General features: G+C 47.7%; 1 protein-coding gene across 1 annotated transcript in view; it reads right to left on the bottom strand.

Moving 5' to 3' along the window:
- Window positions 1-2,768: 2,768 nt before the first annotated feature.
- camsap3 (calmodulin regulated spectrin-associated protein family, member 3) overlaps window positions 2,769-15,787 on the bottom strand; it is a 253,651-nt gene continuing 240,632 nt past the window's right edge. Inside the window, exons 15-17 of the mRNA XM_085971657.1 lie at window positions 13,226-13,341; window positions 10,884-11,002; window positions 2,769-6,740 (exon numbers count right to left, since the gene is read on the bottom strand). Coding sequence (XP_085827783.1) covers window positions 6,438-6,740; window positions 10,884-11,002; window positions 13,226-13,341 — 538 coding nt within the window. The 3' untranslated portion in view covers window positions 2,769-6,437. The remainder of the gene's footprint in view (window positions 6,741-10,883; window positions 11,003-13,225; window positions 13,342-15,787) is intronic.

Below are 15,787 nucleotides of genomic sequence, written 5' to 3'. Positions count from 1 at the left end.
CAATAATTCAGTATTTACTCAAATCTCTAATTAATGCTTTAATAGTTTGAACATTTATGAATTACAAATGAGACTTACATACTCTGATACTGTAATTTGCCTTTATTTTTAACCCCTCTGGCAAATTATGTTGAAGGACTAAAAGCACTTAATAAATTGGATTCAAATTCTAGTGTAGACAGAACAGTTGAATTAAAGTGGATGTTGGAATAGGTGAAATTCATCCCATTGATAATTTTAGCAAAACAGTACGAGTACAACACAGGAGGAATGTCACTCCCCAAAGCTTTTCCACCATCTACAAGGCACAAGTCAGGAGTGTGATGGAATACTCTCCACTTGCCTGGATGAGTGCAGCTCCAACAACACTCAAGAAGCTCGACACCATCCAGGTCAAAGCAGCCCGTTTGATTGGCACCCCATCCACCACCTTAAACATTCACTCCCTCCGCCACCGGCGCACCGTGGCAGCAGTGTGTACCATCTACAAGATGCACTGCAGCCACTCGCCAAGGCTTCTTCGACAGCACCTCCCAAACCCATGACCTCTACCACCTAGAAGGACAAGGGCAGCAGGCGCATGGGAACACCACCACCTCCAAGTCCCCCTCCAAGTCACACACACCATCCTGACTCAGAAGTATATCGGCCGATCCTTCATCGTCGCTGGATCAAAATCCTGGAACTCCCTCCCTAACAGCACTGTGGGAGTACCTTCACCACACGGACTGCAGCAGTTCAAGAAGGTAGCTCACCACCACCTTCGAGGGCAACTAGGGATGGGCAATAAATGCTGGCCTTGCCAGCGACGCCCACATCCCCAGAATTAATTTAAAAAACCCATTTCGGATAAAACCGAAAGATCAGCGAAAATCTGACATCGAAGCTGAAAATGGTCGTCAGCATCTGAAAGACAAACAGTGTGCTTTACACACGACCCTCAATCGGGTCTGTTCCGGGGGGAAGGGGGGGGGGGGGGGGGAAGAAGTTAATTTCCACAAGGGTTCTCCTGCTCCTCCACCACAACTTCGGCAAGAGCCAGAAACCCTGGAAAGACAGCGTTTACCGCATTTTTCCGGGATTTCTGGGGCACTTCTGTGGCCAAGTGGGAGAATTCTCCTCCCCCCCTACCCCTTGGTGTCATGACAACAAATTTTCAACCTACAGGATTAACATGCTTGCGATGATTTACTGGAATTCAGGGCCAGTGATCTCCTGGACTAGTTTCGATCACCGTGTAGCGGTACCACCGAGTGTCTCTTACTGTACATAATTCCCTTTAACTATGTTTGTATAGAGTTTGCATGTACGGGGCGTTGCCCCTTTAAGAACGCGGCCTAACGCGATGACGTCATGTCGCACAGCACGTGACCGCCCTAAGCGCGGGCAAACGTGATGACATCATGCCGCACAGCACGTGACCGCCCTAAGCGCGGGCAAACGCGATGACGTGACCGCCCTAAGCGCGGGCAAACGCGATGACGTGACCGCCCTAAGCGCGGGCAAACGCGATAACGTCACGACGCACATCACGTGACCACCCCAAGTGCGGGAAAACGCGATGACGTCACGACGCAATCCATGGGACTGCCTAGTCAGTCCTCGTGGCGTCCCCGTTCAGGTAAGACCTGTTCCACGGCTCTCCTGCATCGATCCTTGTTGTTTTCTGTACTTCATCAAATCCTTCATTAAAGAGCTGTTGGGTTGTTTCTCCTCAGTCGACCTCAATTATTTGGTTAGGAATACGCCTATTCCTACAACCGAGCGGGGCTTCTGGGAGAGGATCTTCCCCAGATATTTCTTTCCCCTCAAACTGGCCTGGGTTTTCCCTTTTTTTTGCCTCTCCCAAGAGATCACATGGTTTTGGGTCGGACGGTGAGTGTACACAAGGCATCGCCTTTGTGTGGGACAGACTAGAGGGTCTTTTCCTGTCCGTTAATGTTCGTAACCAGGCCCTGTAACCCGGGACCTCTGTTAAAAGGCTCCTACCGGGAATGGTGATCACTCCTTCGCTTTCAGATGCTAACTGACCGGTTGTGTATTTCCCCCCCCATTCTCAAGCGTTTATTCCGGGTCTATCGCTCACTTGCACTTGAAGCCTTTGGGTTACTACATCAGACTTGCTGATGTTTTGTTCCCCTCCCCCGGAGCTGGGACTCAGTGGGCAGCGCTCTCTCGCCTCGGAGTCAGAAGGTTGTGGGTTCAAGTCCCACTCCAGAGGCTTGAGCACATAAAGCAAGGCTGACACTCCGGTGGAGTGCTGAGGGAGTGCTGCACTGTCGGAGGTACCATCATTCAGATGAGACGTTAAACCGAGGCCCCGTCTGCTCTCTCAGGTGGACGTAAAAGATCCCGTGGCACTATTTCGAAGAAGAACAGGGGGAGTTCTCCCCGGTGTCCCGGCCAATATTTATCCCTCAACCAACATCACTAAAAATAAGAGAGATCATCTGGTCATTATCACATTGCTGTTTGTGGGAGCTTGCTGTGCGCAAATTGGCTGCCGCGCTTCCTACATTACAACAGTGACCACACTTCAAAAAGTACTTCATCGGCTGTAAAGCGCTTTGGGACGTCCTGAAAGGCGCTATACAAATGCAAGTCTTTCTTTTTTCCCCCCCCTCTGCACAATCCCACCACGGATTTTCTACATCGAGATCATTCTCAAATGGAGGAACTTGCCCAATATTCAGCATCTGCTGACCTCTCCGCTTGACGATCTTGCTTTCGATTTAGAAGGAACAGAATTCAGGCAAACACAAACAAAATACTTTTTCTGTAAATTGGTAATCGTTTTTATTAAATTTCCAAGATATTTTTCTCATGTTATGCCTTCTAATATTACAGATCCGAGTCACACATCTGTAGACACATACATCCAGAGGTCAAATCTCAAGTGTGGCACCTTATACAATGTTACATATTGGGCATGGGATTCAGCTTCAGCTTAAACATAAAAGTGTTAAAGGTCAGAATTTCAGTCCATGGTCAATTTACTGCTCGCCTCCCTTCCTTGTTCTCAAAGGGGCTTGTTAACATCTCCACAGTAAGTGATGCACCCCCACTGGCTGACCTGAAGTATCTCTTTCTCCACTATGTGTCTCCAGTACCATCTGTAAATAGTCTACAGTCAAGTATTTATAAAGCTTCCAGCGAAACCCAAGAAAACCATTCCCACAGGAGCGGTTAACAAATTCTATGCCAAATCCACTTTTTCCATCTGCCAAATTGACACTGATCTTGTGGCGGGCTCCATCAAACCCAACCGGGGGTAAGAAATGAGTCCAGTATCATTACTGTGGGTGCAACATATACAAGTTAGTGAATATTCTAGTGCGATCCTGCCGAAAATCACCATCTATTCCCATTGCGATGTTCTCTCTCCCTCTCTGTGGGATGCGTCCTGATAACTGCAACTGGAGGATATCTGAAGCCACGCAATGAAAAGATGGCAGTGGGAAAATAGGAATGCTAAATGGGAAAAGTGGACCCATCTGTAAGTGCCTAGTGTTAGTGTCTTACAAGACTCTAAACACTCTCTCGAGTTCAATGTCTTCACATTCCCTGAGGGTATAGGTCAGTGTTCAAACCCCCTCAACTCTACTACCACCCTGTAACACACACACGCTTAACCAATTATTCTAAGCAGTTGGCTAGTCAAATATTTAGGCAGTGATGCAATTCTATTTAAGATGGAGTCAAGTCAGTGCCCTCCGTCAAATCAACGGTCCCAACTTCCTCGTCCGAGTGGAGGACGCTTCCTCATCGGCAGTGCAGAGAGCAACACGGACAGCCCAGCTAATCCGTGACCCACTTTTAACTGCTTCCCTGGAGCAATACTGGGCAAGATACATTTACACGGTTAACTTGATCATGTGGGAGCTTAAAAAAACAAACAAAATCCTTCTCTCTGATCCAATGTGGCAAACGGAACCACGATCCAATTATCTGGTTGGAGACGTAAAAATTGCCAACTAAACAGAGTCAGGACAAAAAAATAATTCTGTGGCTACACAGTTCACATTGTAATTCCTACACAGTCCAGTTCACCTTTTGAAGAATATAGTGCCAAAATAGAAACTTTTAAATTAAAAAACGTGCATAATTACTTGAGGGATTCTTCATTATTCTTCAAATTTTTTTTTTTTTTTACGCAAGTGTACAAACAACAATCTCAAACAGCTCGCATTCTCCCAACATAGTTCAGTCTCTCCCTCCCTCCCTTCCCCCCTTCCGATAATCCACTTCACAGACCAGGTCATCTAAATGAGTCAATATTGTTCCTTTAAGGAAGCCAGAGGTGCTCCAAGCAGACAGGCGAGAAGAAAGAAAGTAAATAGCTGACAGATTCAAGTGGCAGATAACTGAGCATTTCCCTACAAAGACAATGTCTTAATACTTCACTAGACGGAGGCTGTAGAAGAACGGTGGTGGACCTCCAACTCCAGGCCAATGAATTCAAATCCTTAAATGACCTTTGAACTCACCCTCTCTTACTCTAGAATTGGCGGGGTTGACCATTTTTGGCAAGGTTTCAGTGGAATGCTACACAGTAGCAGAGCGTATAAATTATTGTACTTTGGTGTGGGAAAGGGGGGGGTGGGGGGGAAAAGAGGGTGGAGGGATGAGAGATACTAGTCGTGCATAGAAGTCCCACACAAGTTCACTTCTAAACAGAAAATAATAAGCGCAGTAATCGACGGTGGCCGTGATGACCAAGGAGGCTTGGGCTATCTCCGTGCTCACGGCTGGACCGGGACAAATCCGGAGTGGGGAAATGTGCACACGTTTTGGGACGGAAGAGGGGAATACAAAGTGTAAAGTAACAGAACTCCAAATAAATAAATAATTCCCAATTGTAGATATCTACTGCCGGATTCACAGCGATGGTCAGAAACCAAAACTGGGTCGGAATGGAACCAATTAAGTAAACGGAGATGCACTGGGACTCGACACCCTAGTCCTATTGATTTGGGATTGTTGTGTCAATGTAAACCTGAGCTTTGTATGTACAGCACTTTATCAGATCTTCTGGGGTCCCTAAAGGGTGCAGATACAATGTTGTTGTAGTTACCTGGAACAGGCAGAGATATTCTTCTGGAATCCGAGCCTGCAAATTCCAAGTCACACCTGGACTAGATTTGAACTGGCTCGATTCATTGGGAAATTACATTGAAACAAATTCCTGCCTGGCTCAGATCTCCGCCTCCACACCCTTTCTCTAATAGCAAGCAAGACAGTGCCGCTGACATCTGAGCACCTGAATGGTCAACACCTAGATCCCAATCCAGAAGGAGGTCCTAAAAAAAGTCAAGAGCGAGGAAAGGAAATTCCCCCAAGGGTAGCTCAACACTTGGACCACCTACGATTGAACACAACAGCCACCGCTTCTGAACTGGTTTCACCGACTCAAACCTTAAAAGAGCTGGAGTTAACCGTACAGGTGGATAACTAGCTCAGCACGAACGTTCCAGATGGCTAAAAGGTCCAAAGATTTTTGCTCTGCCTTCAAGCAGCTCAACCCAGCCTAGTTGCAGCCCTGGCCAAATTCAAGCAGTGTAGGGGCCAGGTAATGAGCGCGGTTAAGCTTCAACTTGAGTCCACTCCGACATTCACCTTACTGTTGAGATAGTTCGCGAGTTTGAGAACACACAGCTTATCGAGATACTGGTTCAAGGTACTTATTCCATCCTTGAGACAGAGCAGGCAGGTAGGTCGGAACGGATTAGCTGATTGCTCGAATAGTTAATAGAACCTCAACTCAGATAGCACTTATTGTACATCAAATACTGGAACAAGTTATGTACAAATAACTTGCAAACTCTCATTTCCAACGCCCAACCATTCTTTCCAATAAGCAAGAGTACCTTAAATATTTCATCTATACAAACAGCTAAATCATTTAAATAGCTCCAATATATACAGACATAACATCGATCGATCATCAGTAGTAATCTTCAGCAATTTAGCCTCAAAAATTTATACATCGTTTTATTTTTAATTTTTTTTAAAAAAAGGTTTTGACCCTTCCGAAAGTCCGTGCCAAGTGCATTTCTCTTTAGTGCTTTTGATTTCAGACGAAAACCCCTTTCCCATCCCCTAACCCCTCCGATCTCCATTATTTTTTCGTAAGTCCACTGAGGACAGGGCTCGACAGGTCCCCGGGGAAAGTCGGGTTTGTAACCCTTTCCCCAAAATGCTTCAGTCCACGTGACGCAAACGTTGACGCACTTGCTTGTACGGTGTCGGACGAATGGCAGCAGCATGCAGAAATGGCGATAGGACTCTTGGCTTGGCTCAACAATCCGTGGAAAAAAAAGTAGAAAAAGAAAAAAAAAAAAACCCAAATGGCAGGTCGGCAAACCGGAGCCTCAAATTTTGACTCGTCCAACTGTACGAGGTGGGATAGGTGGGGTGGGGATGGGGGGGCGAGCCCATCATTTTGATGGTCCTGGCTTTTTGGGGGTAACCGGCCTCTTTGTCTGCCACAAGTGGCCCTGGATGGTGACTGCGTCGACGCTGGCGGACAGGGTCTTGCTGGGGATCTGGGTGAATTGCTTCCGGTCGGAATTGTACTTGTAGATCCCCTCGATCATGTTCCTGGTGATGGCCTTGGGCCCAACTCCCGCCACGCGGTGCATGTCCTCAGAGTCTGGGGGAACGGCGTACACAGCCCGGAACTGGCAGCTGGCGTCACGGAACAGGATCAAGTAGTGATTGAATTTGCTCTTCTCCACTTCCTGTGAACAGAGGGAGAAAGCAGGAGAGTGTGACAATAGTCAGTGGCAACTCTCTTTGGAAACAAGCCTTGATGAATCTCCCATTACGTTGGAGAATATGTGGTTCTCAGAACGACGAGCTAAAATCTGCTCCTGATAGTGGGCTTGTGTTCAACCTGGCCTGTCCTTTTAAATCCACAAAGTTTAATCCTACTGTTAATTTGGACATTGAGGTAAAACAGGGGCTAATTATTGTTGGTGAACACAAGGACATAAGAAATAGGAGCAGGAGTCGGCCATTCGGCCCCTCGAGCCTGCGCCGCCATTCAATAAGATCATGGCTGATCCGATTTTGGCCTCAACTCCACTTCCCTGCCCGCTCCCCATAACCCTCGACTCCCTTATCGTTCAAAAAATCTGTCTCTATCAGCCTTGAATATATTCACCGACTCCGCCTCCACAGCTCTCTGGGGTAAAGAATTCCAAAGATTCACGACCCTCAGAAGAAATTCCTCCTCATCTCCGTCTTAAATGGACGACCCCTTATTCTGAAACTATGCCCCCTAGTTCCAGATTCCCCCACTAGGGGAAACATCTTCTCTGCATCTACCCTGTCAATCCCCCTCAGAATCTTACATGTTTCAATAAGATCACCTCTCATTCTTCTAAACTCCAGTGAGTATAGGCCCAACCTGCTCAACCTTTCCTCATAAGACAACCCTTCCATCCCAGGAATCAACCTCGTGAACCTTCTCTGAACTGCCTCCAATGCAAGTATATCCCTCCTTAGATAAGGAGACCAAAACTGTAACGCAGTACTCCAGGTGTGGTCTCACCAACGCCCTGTACAGTTGTACTATATTGTTCTCGCTCAGGCCAACATCCCCAGCACCGAAGCTTTGACCACGCTCGATCAGCTCCGATGGACGGGTCACATTGTCCGCATGCCCGATACGAGACTCCCAAAACAAGCGCTCTACTCGGAGCTCCGACACGGCAAGAGAGCCCCAGGTGGGCAGAGGAAACGCTTCAAGGACACCCTCAAAGTCTCCTTGAAAAAGTGCAACATCCCCACCGACCAACACCTGGGAATCCCTGGCCCAAGACCACACAAAGTGGAGAAGCATCTGAGAAGGCGCTGAACACCTCGAGTCTCTTCGCCAGGAGCAAGCAGAAGCCAAGCGCATGTCAACCCAAGCACCCCACCCACCCGCCCCTTCAACCACCGTCTGCCCCACCTGTGACAGAGACTGCAGGTCCCGCATTGGACTCATCAGTCACCTGAGAACTCATTTTTAATGTGGAAGCAAGTCATCCTCGGTTCCGAGGGACTGCCTAAGAAGAAGAATACAGTTGTAGCAAGGTGAGGGAAAGCTTATGGTGGGGACCTTGCCTCTTCCACTTTGAGAGAGACTAAGTCAACAAGACCAGCAGAAAATTACTGGCTCTCTCCTTTTAAAATAAAATGACACTATATTTCAGACAGCTGGGGGCACGGCCACCAATGGTGGGGCGAAGGAAGCCGGGGATACACAAGTGGCCAGAAATGGCGGAGGGCAGAATGTCAGAGATGTAGGAGTGGAGGAGGTTACAGAGATGGGGAGGGGGGCGAGGCCGTGGAGAGATTTGAACACAAGGGTGAGAAATTTTAAATCTGAGGTGTTGCCGGACTGGGAGCCAATGTAGGTCAGCGAGCACAAGGGGGGGGGGGGGGGGGGGGGGTGGATGAGTTAGGATTGGGGCAGCCAAGTTTCTGATGACCAAGTTTATGGAGGGTGGACGATGGGAGGCTTGGTGAGGCTCGTGTGAAAATCAAATGTTAAAATCTGAGAGGGATAGATTTTTGCTAGACAAAAGGGTATAAAGGGATATGGAGCCAAGGCAGGTGGATGGAGTTAGGATACAAATCGGCCACAATCTCACTGAATGGCGGAACAGGCTTGAGGGCTGAATGGCTTCCTCCTGTTCCTAATACAGGAAACTTTGTGATATCCGGCACCGACGGGACCAAGCTGTTGCCGATCTATCAAAACTGCCAGACACACCAGCGTTAATGTTGAAGCATACGGAGGTTTTCATCTCCGTATCTGACAGCAAACACTGTTGCTTAGCAACAGCTTCTAAACAGTCGGCCCGTACCTTGGAAGCGTCTCTGTAGCTTAGCAACAGCTTCAGAGACTTTCCAGAGCCTGACTGTTGGAAAAAAAGCCACGAGAAGAAAAAAACCTAACAAAACGGCTCCTGATTTCTGCCGGTAGATTGAGGTTTCCAGACATACAACCTCCGGATAAACCAAAGTCTCCTGTAGAACTAAATCAAATTTTAATAAAGCAGGAACTGTGGATTAAAGAACACTTTAATTATTGGCAAAAAAATAGGCAGATTAAAGATGCTTTAATTATTATCGGCAAAAAATTCAGCCGGGACTCTGCATGCCAGCTGCATTGCTGAAAACCCCCAGCGTTGCTCAGAACAGTACAATTTCTGCACCTGTGCTGCCGTTTGATATTTGAGATTCGATCAACACGTTGACCGCACTGCGACATCGGCGGTTAGCTGGACGGGGCACGGCGTTGCCAACGCTCCATCACTTCTGTCCCACTGGCCAACTGGCAATCACCCTCCCCCCCAGAGAGAGCAGGAGCCCACAACACCACAAAGTTCACACTTTGGACCCTGAAACACAACAGGAAGCTCCCTGCACCAGAGGACAGCTATTCAAATATTATGTTGCAGTGGGGGAAAGGGTTAAACTGACATCGCTGGCAGTTTCACTGACTGGTGTAATAAAGACAATAATCTAATAGGCCTTTTGCAGTAGTAAGCTTTTTTTCCCCCCAAGTTGCTGAGCTGGCAGTTGAGATAACCTAGCCGGACATGGATGTAAGTTCTGTTCTGGCAGGAAAGTAAAACAATGAGTTGGAAGTAAAAGAGGCCGAGAGAGGCAGGAAAGGAGGACAATGAGTCAGAAGTACAATGTTGATGAGACCCCATCTGGCATAAACAAAGGTCATAGGTGCAACAACAGCTTGGGGGATAACGGACATATACTTTTCCGATAATAAAGGCGGTACTTTAATGTAACGCGGCATAGGCAACCAATCAGTGAAGATGCATGCGGGCCAAGGTCCAATCAGGTGGCAGGAATTAATTTTGAATGAGCTGGACATGTGTTGTAATGTATAAAAATATAGTGTTTGCTGTACCAATTTGGAAAAGTCTGGCTAAGACAGAGCAGACTGTTTTCCCCTCCGGTGCAATAAAGACAACTTGACTATCGATCTAAAACCTTATGTCAAGTGTTGGGTTTAAAATACTCCACAACAATGTAAATGTGTTGCGTGTTCCACACATTTGTCTGATCTGACTTCAGTCATTTGCATTTTGCAAGTTTTGGCGACAGAGAGAGACAGACAGACAGACACACACAAAGGCCAGCCAGAAACGAAATGCAAAGCACTGCTTTGCATGGATATTACACATCAAACAGTTGCCGACTATCTTAGGGGTCATCTGTAAAATAATTCTCAACGCCAGTGCATACATGCATGTCTGCATTCTCCACACTCCCAGCTATCCCTCCGTTTCCGCCAGAGTTACCACGGCTTCTCAAGTCCAAAATCAGACAAGACCTGTGGGCTCTCAAAAATGCTTGGACAGTCCCATCTGCAATCAGACACACACCTACCCTCCATTTCTTCTCCCTTCCTTCCCTCACCCCCACCCCCCCCCCAAAAGAAAGGCAGTTTGTACCTACTGGGAACCTGTCCCAAACGAGCACAGCTCTGCCCAAACGGTTTCCATGCTTTGCGATATTTCAGAGAGTAGAATGATACAGCACAGAAGGATGCCGTTCGGCCCACTGTGCCTGTGCCGGCTCTTGACAAGAGCGCTCCAATCAGTCCCGCTCCCCACCTGCAGCCCTGAAAATGTCTCCTTTTTAAAAAAATAAAAATACAGATCCAATTCCCTTGATAAAAAAGTCAATATTGAATCTGCTTCCGCCACCCTTTCAGGCAGCGCATTCCAGATCAGAACTGCTCGTTGCGTTAAAGAAAAAAAGTTAGCTCACGTCCCCCTCCCCCGCCCACCACCGATCAGCGTGCCTACAACTGGTTGCGTCGCACTGCCCACAGGCGCAAACAGAAGACAGAGCGGCCTCACCTCCAATATCTTATTCTTCTGGGGCTCGTTCACCCTTCCCGCCAGGCAGCAGCGAGTAATTGCGTTCTGTATAATATATTTATTCGACTTGGCGCTGGGCTCCTTGTAGAGTTTCGGACCTGCGACAGGAAAAATCATTTAGTCGGGGAATTTTTTTTCCTCCCCAATACCCGGTAGATAAAGACCTGGCCGGTGAAGGGAAGAGGCTGTGCTGGTGATCTATAGCGGGGCAGCCGATCTCCGACGGACGAAATAAAAAACGGGCCGAATGGCCTTCCTGATCGGTAAAATTATCCCGTGATTCCCAGCTGGAGCAGCAATGGAAGAATAAAGTTGGCCCCAGTCCCTCAGAATTAGGGATTGGAGGAGCGGCAAATGGTATGTTGGCCTTCATTGCAAGAGGATTTGAGTACAGGAGCAAGGATGTCTTAATACAGTTATACAGGGCCTTGGTGAGACCACACCTGGAGTACTGTGTGCAGTTTTGGTTGCCTTACCTAAGAAAGGATAGATTTGCCATAGAGGGAGTGCAGCAAAGGTTCACCAGACTGATTCCTGGGATGGCAGGACTGTCGTATGAGGAGAGATTGGGTTGACTAGGCCTGTATTCACTAGAGTTTAGAAGAATGAGAGGGGTTCTCATTGAAACGTATAAAATTCTGACAGGGCCAGACAGACTGGAGGCAGGGAGGATGTTTCCCCTGGCTGGGGGGTCTAGAACAAGGGATCAGAGTCTCAAGATACGGGGTAGGACATTTAGGACTGAGATGAGGAGAAATGTCTTCACTCAGAGGGTGGTGAACCTGTGGAATTCTCTACCACAGAAGGTTGTGGAGGCCAAGTCACTGAACATATTTGAGGAGATCGATAGATTTCTAAAGACAAAAGGCATCAAGGGGTATGGGGAAGAGAGCGGGAATATGGTATTGAGATAGAGGATCAGCCATGATCATATTGAATGGCGGAGCAGGCTCGAAGGGCCGAATAGCCAACTCCTGCTCCTATTTCTCTCTGTTTCTGTCTCCCAGGACACCTGGTCTCGGCACTCCAGTGAAGCCTGCTGAAAGCACAGTTAGATTAAGTCAGGCTTGGCTGTAACGCTACCATCGCCACCGTGGTCCAACGGGCCTGGATGTACTCACTACTGAGCTGGTGAAGAGTTCACAGAAATCATGCAGCACAGAAGGAGGCCATTCGGCCCATCAGGCCGGTGCCGGCTCTTTGAAAGAGCTCTCCAATTAGTCCCACTCCCCCCGACCTTTCCCCACAGCCCTACACATTTCTTCTGTTCAAGTATTTATCCAACTCCCTTTTGAATCTGCTTCCACATTCCAGATCATCATATGTTAAAAAATCTCTTCACCTCCCCCTTTGGTTCTTTTGCCAATCATCTTAAATCCGTGTCCTCGTTACCAACCCACCCGCCAGTGGAAACAGTTTCTCCCGGTCCGCTCTATGAAAGCCCCCTCATCATTTTGAAAACCCCAATCTCGCCTTAAGGAGAACAATCCCAGCTTCTCTAGTCTCTCCACATAGTTGAAGGTGGCTGGCACCCATGGGACCATGTCCCAAACCTCCCTCATGCAGCAGGAGTCTCAAAGCTGGAGATCCCAATCTTCTGCCTAAGGATTGCAATCACTCATGTGTGCGCGCTGTGCCGATAACTCACAGCCTTTCTCTCTCTCTCTAATTATCTCGGTGGAAAGCAATGGAGGCTGGGAAATCCCAGCATTCAATGCCATAGCGAAAGCCCTCGATTAAAACTATAAGAACGATGTAATCATCCATTCCTGCTAAAGCATCACACTCAGTTATTTTTCAATTAGAATCATAGAATGATGCAGCACAGAAGGAGGCCATTCGGCCCATCATGCCTTCTCTTAGGTAGAGCTCTCAAATTAATCCCGCTTTCCCCATAGCCCTGTAAATATTTTCCCTTCAAGTATTTGTCCAATTAATGCAGAAAGCAAGGGGGGTGGGGAAAGAATCAGAAAAGAATCTGATTAAGAGCCTGTGTTTTATACGTTGGAGAGAGAGACATCAGTGAACGCACGAAGAGAATGAATCAAGCAGCGTTGTGTGCGCAAGTTATCGCAATGGAGTGAGATCACATGCTGATTGGGTCATGGAGACTCGAGCCAGTGGGCCAATCTGATCGGGGTCTTGCAGATGAGCACTCATTTCAAGCCGAGAGGATGGTGCTCACGGGCCAAGAAACGACAGGGCACGGGGCAGGACAAGCAACCCCGTCAGTTGAGCAGTGATGCGTTTTTGCAGGTTTGCTACCCCCTCGGTGGGAGAGCGTTCAAAGTCTCCTCGCAAGGGAATGGGAAGTGGCTCACCTGTGTACTCTGGGATCGACGCCGGGGACGAGGCAGTTGAAGCATTCTCCCAGTCCTTCTCTCCATTGTGATTACCCAGTCGATTTGGAGACGGGAGCCCTGAGGGGGATTCTGTCCTGTGGGGTGGAATAAATAAAAATATTTTGTTTTTAAAAAAGCAACAGGAAGATCAATGCGTTAACAGTTCTGAAACCAATAGTTCAGGGGCTGCCTGACACTCTAATAAGAACATAAGAAATAGGAACAGGAAGAGGCCATTTAGCCCTTCAAGACTGCTCTGCCATTCAATAAGGTCAAGGCTGATTTTTTAAATTTAGTTTACGGGGTGTGGGCGTCGCTGGCAAGGCCGGTATTTATTGCCCATCCCTAATTGCCCTTGAGAAGGTGGTGGTGAGCCGCCTTCTTGAACCGCTGCAGTCCGTGTGGTGAAGATACTCCCACAGTGCTGTTCGGGAGGGAGTTCCAGGATTTTGACCCAGCGACGATGAAGGAATGGCCGATATATTTCCAAGTCAGGATGGTGTGTCTGGAGGGGAACTTGGAGGTGGTGGTGTTCCCATGCGCCTGCTGCCCTTGTCCTTCTAGGTGGAAGAGGTCGTGGGTTTGGGAGGTGCTGCCGAAGAAGCCTTGGCGAGTTGCTGCAGTGCATCTTGTAGATGGTCCACACTGCAGCCACGGTGCGCCGGTGGTGGAGGGAGTGAATGTTTACCTCATCACCACCTTCATCAATTGTACCCACAACCTTCTGACTCTGATGCAAGAGTGCTGCCCACTGAGCCACGGTTAACACACACCCATGGCATCCTAACCATCACAATGGCACGACAGTGCAGGAGTGTCATGAAGGCCAGACCTTTCCACTCTGATAATAGTTGTAGACAATGGAGAGATATAACTTGGGGGGGGTTTAAAAAGAGAAAAAGTCTACATAAAACCCACTTTTAATGAAAACCAAAAATGGCTTAATTAATATTACATCGCCCTTTCTACAACTTGGGGGGCAAGGGATCTCTCCAATCCCACAATCCGTATGAATCATTAAACATTTAACCTTTATCGGCTTATTCAGTACAGCATATTGAACATCCAAAGGGAGACTGTGGAATGCAGATCTTGCCTCAGCTCCGACCCTGACGTTTGCTCCCAGGACCAACGCCCATCAAAAGTGGGGGCTGGGTCACCTTATTGGCCCCTTCCTTAAAGTTCTGTATTCCTCAGTGCCTTAAAAACCCTTCCATTTGGCCAGCAGCCCCTCTGAAAACCAGACAACGTAAATGGAAAGGTCGCCGATTGGAAGTCAGCAGTTTAACCGAAAAAAAAAATAAAGCAGACGTCAACAGCCCAAGAGCTCTCCATCCCCCACACACACACACACACACACACACACACACACACACACACACACACACACACACACACTGGTTCAAAGGTCACAAGCGTGGTATAAGGTGATAATCGCCTCACTTGCATTGAAAGATACGCACAGGGGCAAGCTTTATTACACAGAATTGCATGGACTATACAGCACAGAAAACAGGCCATTTGGCCCAACCAGTCCATGCCAGCGTTGTGCTCCATCTACTAAGTGCGATCCAACTTTAAGCCAATCGCAATGGCTAATATTCCAGACTTTTGGGTTTACGGCTCCGGCCAAATTTGTTTCGTCATTCAGTGGGATTCCGGGACTTTGGGGACCAGATTCCACGATTCTGCCCCATTTTCCCCCGTGAAAACCCCACAAACCAATGGCCTTGCAAATAATGGGACATAAAATTTGGAGTGTCGTTTTATGTAGATTTTGAAAATCGCACACCACAGATGCTATATGACGGCACCACATTAGTCTGAAACTACATGGCATCATCATTCTTCCACTGGCGGAAGAAATTGTGGGTTGCGCGTAGAACAGGAATGAGCGGAGGGTTCCGGAATATGCGTAGCACTAAGCAGCTCCCGCAGAGCCTCCATCTTTCATCGAGATTGCGGAAACCGTTTAAGGCCCTGTAATTCTGGGATCGTTACAGTCAGTGATTAAATATACCTATTCAGTCCCACATGTACTGCACTGGTAGAGAAGCAATTGGAAATATTAGGCAGCTAACATTGTTTAGGCATTAAATTTTGACAATTTATTTGACACACTTCAAACTGTTATTAATAAAAAAGACTTGCATTTCTATAGCGCCTTTCACAACCTCAGGATGTTCCAAAGCGCTTTACAGCCAATGAAGTACTTTTGAAAGTGTCGTCGCTGTTGTAATGTAGGAAACAGCCAATTTGCACACAGCAAGCTTCCACAAACAGCTATGTGATAATGACCAGATAATCTGTTTTTGTTATTTTGATTGAGGAATAAATATTGGCCAGGACACCGGGGATACCTCCCTCTGGCTCTTCGAAATAGTACCATAAGATCTTTTACGTCCACCCGAGAGAGCAGACGGGGCCTTGGTTTAACGTCTCATTTGAAAGACGGCACCTCCGACCGTGCGGCACTCCCTCAGTACTGGCACTGGGAGTGTCAGCCTCGATTTTTGTGCTCAAGTCTCTGGAGTAGGACTT

The sequence above is a fragment of the Somniosus microcephalus genome, chromosome 31 (assembly GCF_052327205.1).
Source record: "Somniosus microcephalus isolate GS21.2 chromosome 31, FLI_Smic_1.0, whole genome shotgun sequence".
Lineage (NCBI taxonomy): Eukaryota > Metazoa > Chordata > Chondrichthyes > Squaliformes > Somniosidae > Somniosus > Somniosus microcephalus.
This window is presented reverse-complemented; position numbering and strand designations above follow the sequence as displayed.